This window comes from Myotis daubentonii, chromosome 1 (assembly GCF_963259705.1).
Source record: "Myotis daubentonii chromosome 1, mMyoDau2.1, whole genome shotgun sequence".
In the NCBI taxonomy this organism is placed as follows: Eukaryota; Metazoa; Chordata; class Mammalia; order Chiroptera; family Vespertilionidae; genus Myotis; species Myotis daubentonii.
In genome coordinates, this window is record NC_081840.1 from 76,673,287 (window position 1) to 76,677,834 (window position 4,548).

Here is a 4,548-nt window from a genome sequence, read left to right on the forward strand (position 1 = left end):
GTATATATATGTGCATATCTACACATGAAAATCTCTTTTCATTTTTTCCTTTGTGTCTTTGTTTGTTTGTTCCTTCTTTCTTCTCTACCTTTCTCTCTCTCTCTCTCCCTCCCTCCCTTCCTGGTTCACAACATATTCATAATATGTTTTTTTCACCAAGAAGTTAAATAATCTATGAAGTTAATAGTTTGCAATCTTGGCTGTTTGGAATCGACAAGGAGCTTTAAAAGTACTTGTGGGTCTGAATGAATTGTCTGAGATGAGGCCTGGGCAGCAAAATTTATACCCCTCCACCCTAGGCATTGTGAATCACTGCTTCACTATACTTAGACCCGACTCATTCTTATTAATGACTATGTATTAGTAATATTGTGATTGCACTAAATTTATTTACCCATTCCTCTATTGATAAACATTCAGTTTATTTCCAGTACCTTGTTTTGCTAAAAATGTTTAAATAAACATATATCCTTAATTACTGATTTCTTTATTTCTATGAAATACAGGATAGGGAAAAAGTAAGTTTACAGTTGTTTGAATGGAAAATAATTTAATATTGTATTGTAAAGAAATAATACAATAAAAAGAATAAGTATTTTATCTCAATTTTTATTCTTCATAATATTTCAATATTTTTTTATATTGATAATTCTTTTTTAAAAATATGTTTTATTGATTTTTTACAGAGAGCAAGGGAGAGGGATAGAGAGTTAGAAACATTGATGAGAAAGAAACATCGATCAGCTGCCTCCTGCACACTCCCTACTGGGGATGTGCCTGCAACCAAGGTTCATGCCCTTGACCGGAATAGAACCTGTGACCCTTGAGTCCACAGGCTGACACTCTATCCACTGAGCCAAACCGGTTAGGGCAATAATTCTTTATTATTACCATTCCTAATAGCTGCACACAATTTTATTTAAGTTCCACTATATTTATTCAGGCTTCAAAAACAAATGTCACTAGAATTTTGATGGAGAAAGAAAGCCCCATGACTGCTATATTAAATAATGCTGTAATTAATATTTTCTTGCATTTATTTCTTTTTATAGTTTGGATGCTTAAGAGATTCCTACAAGTGAAATAATTGAATCAAGAATATAAGTATTTTTTATGATTTGTGGTAATTATTTCTTAAACCCTGTTATAGTTTTTGGCCAGCCCACCCATACAGGAAATTATAGGTAACATAACGTTAGTATTTATAAAATAAAATCCTGAAAGGGATAGTAGGATTTTATTCATTTTTACATTAATCTCTGTATTGTTTAAATTTGTATAACAAGCATAGGTTACTTTATTTAAAAAACAAAGTCAGGGACAAATAATTTTACAAAATTTAAAAAATTATGTTTTAGTCACTTATTAGCTCTACTGTGAAGGAAGGGTTGGATTCTTTTTCAGGTTACTTCAGTCAAATAAAAGCATTTTTGCATACCTACTGTGTGCAAGTAACCATCCTAAGGGTTACAAGGGATAAGTCATATGTGGTTATTGCTTTTAAAGAAAATGCCAACTTGCCCAGTCTTTGTGGCTCAGCAGTTGAGCATCGACCTATGATACAGGACAGCCGTGGGCAAACTATGGGCCCGCGGGCCGGATCCAGCCCGTTTGAAATGAATAAAACTAAAAAAAAAAGAGACCGTACCCTTTTATGTAATGATGTTTACTTTGAATTTATATTAGTTCACACAAACACTCCATCCATGCTTTTGTTCCGGCCCTCCGGTCCAGTTTAAGAACCCATTGTGGCCCTCGAGTCAAAAAGTTTGCCCACCCCTGATCCAGGAGGTCGAAATTCCGGGCAGGGCATATGCCCAGGGTTGTGGGCTGATGTAGAAGGCAGCCGAACAATGACTCTCTTTCATCACTGATGTTTCCATCTTTCTCTCTCTCTCCCTTCCTTTCTGAAATCAATAAAAATATATATAAAAAAGAAAATTTGAACTTAATGGGGAGCAAAGCCAAATAGTTTCTTTCCTTTTACAGTTAAGTTCCATATAAAAAATATGAAAAGGAAGAGATAAGATTTGTGTCAGGAAAGTTTCATGAAAGGCATTGGTCTTTGAGAGACTTGAAAGATGAATAATTAAATAGTCAGTGATGAGGTGAAGAGAGAGTACATTTGATTACAGGGTATGTTTTTTGAGCAGAGGAAACAATAAATAGAGACAAAGATTTTGAAAGTAAGTAGGTGGAGGTAGCATGGCTGAAGCATAGTAACTTGCTTGGCTAGAGAGAAGAATGCATAGGGGGAAAGAAAGGATGCCATCGTGGGGAAATTAATGTGCAGCAGACTGTTGCAGCCCTTGAAGGTACATTTAATTTGATAGGAAGAGTGAAACAATGAATGATTTTATCTGGAAGTTGTGCTTTGAATATTAATTTGGTGGTATCTGCAGATTAGACTAAAATGAAAAGAAGTAGCTAACTAGTGGCTAGGGATTTTGGGCAACTTATTTATTCTTGTAAAGCTCACTTATCTCATCTGCAAGACAGGACAGTCATGCCTATGCCAGCATGTGGTTGTGGTTAAATAGAATGGTGGATGTAAAGTGTCTGGAATGGCTCCTGATACATGGTGGGTATATTGTAACAATTATTATTAAATTGGTCTTAATTATAAATGCTCTAGGAAGAAATAGGCAACTCAGATAGGAATGCAGAATCACTTGAGTTAGTGCCATTCCTATAACAGTAAAGCTAAATTCACTTTCATTCTACTTCCTTCCCACCCAAACTCCTTTGGAAAACTCAGTGGATGGATGCACTAAACCAAACAAGAGTGAATGAATTTGTCTTCTTGGGACTTACTGATAACTGGGTACTGAAGGTATTATTTTTCATGGCATTCTCAGCCATATATGTGCTCACTCTTTGGGGGAACATTCTCATCATGGTCACCATAATCTTTACTGAACATCTCCATAGCCCTATGTATTTCTTCCTGAGCAACCTGTCGTTTATTGACATCTGCCACTCATCTGTTACTGTGCCCAAGATGCTGGAGGGTTTGCTTTTAAAGAGAAAGACCATTTCCTTCGACAACTGCATTACACAGCTCTTCTTCCTCCATCTGTTTGCCTGTGCTGAGATCTTTCTGCTGACCATTATGGCCTATGATCGTTACGTAGCCATCTGCACGCCGTTACACTACACCACTGTGATGAACATGAGGGTCTGCATACAACTTGTCATTGCTCTCTGGATGGGGGGTACTGTTCACTCTCTGGTGCAGACCTTCTTGACCATTCGTCTGCCTTACTGTGGCCCCAATATTATTGACAGCTACTTCTGTGATGTGCCTCCTGTCATCAAGCTGGCCTGTACAGATACATATCTCACAGGAATGCTGATGGTGTCCAATAGTGGAACCATCTCCCTCGCCTGTTTCCTGGCTTTGGTCACCTCCTACACAGTCATCTTGGTTTCTCTTGGAAAACAGTCAGCTGAAGGGCGCTGGAAAGCCCTGTCTACCTGCTCAGCTCACTTCATGGTGGTTGCCCTCTTCTTTGGACCATGTATCTTCATCTATACTCGGCCCGATACCAGCTTCTCCCTTGACAAGGTGGTATCTGTCTTTTACACAGTGATTACCCCTTTGCTGAATCCCCTCATTTACAGTTTGAGGAATACGGAAGTAAAAAGTGCCATCAAGCATCTCAGACAGAGACAAGTTTTTTTTGTGTGAAATCGTGTACATGATGGTCTTGGGATTGCACATATAATTATGGCCAAGTCTTTAATGAGAGAGTAAAAATAAAGAAACAAAATCATTAGGTGAAGTGGCATGCAGCAGTGCAGACTTGTGCATGAAAGAGAGGGACTTGTTAACTATTACTTAAATAAAGAAGAAGATCATGGTGGAACATATAAGGAAAAAGAATGTGGAAAAGTTTAAAGAAGGTTTCTGATTTCACTAATAAAAGAACATAATTTGGGCACAGACTCATTTTTAGGAACAGGTTATAGTTGAGAGTGAACCTACTTTCTTGATTTGTATTGTTCTGTAGGTTACTGACTCTGGGAAGCTATACACCACACCTGTGTTTTATACATTACTAGAGGCTGGGTGCACGAAATTCATGCAGGGGGGGGGGGGTCCCTCAGCCCAGCCTGCACCCTCTCCAATCTGGGATCCCTCAGGGGATGTTCACAGGGATCGGGCCTAAACCAGCAGTTGGACATTCCTCTCACAATCCGGGACTACTGGCTCCCAACCGCTCGCCTGCCTGCCAGCCTGATCGCCCTCTTACCACTCACCTGCCAGCCTGATCAATGCCTAACTGCTCCCCTGCTGGCCTAATTGCCCTCAACTGCCCTCCCCTGCTGTCCTGCCCTGATGGCCTGATCACCCACAACTGCCCTCTCCTGCCAGCCATCTTGTGATGACATGGAGGCAGCCATCTTGTGATGACATGGGGCGGCCATCTTGTGTGAGGTTGTGATGGTCAATTTGCATATTACCTCTTTATGATATAGGATACTGGTTTCAATCTTGCTCTCAAATGCAGAGTGTTCCAAAAAATGTATGTGCACTTTAACAGC

At 39.3% G+C, this 4,548-nt stretch overlaps 1 protein-coding gene across 1 annotated transcript; it reads left to right on the plus strand.

Annotated features, from left to right (window-relative positions):
* Positions 1-2,761: 2,761 nt before the first annotated feature.
* Positions 2,762-3,691, plus strand: LOC132227449 (olfactory receptor 4E2). The gene has a single exon (XM_059682602.1). It carries the CDS (start codon positions 2,762-2,764, stop codon positions 3,689-3,691), a length of 930 nt encoding a protein of 309 aa, XP_059538585.1.
* The last annotated feature ends 857 nt before the right edge of the window (positions 3,692-4,548 follow it).

Excerpts from the sequence above, each read along its gene's own strand:
- LOC132227449 (XM_059682602.1), top strand. The coding sequence starts at position 2,762 with ATGGATGCACTAAACCAAACAAGAGTGAATGAATTTGTCTTCTTGGGA.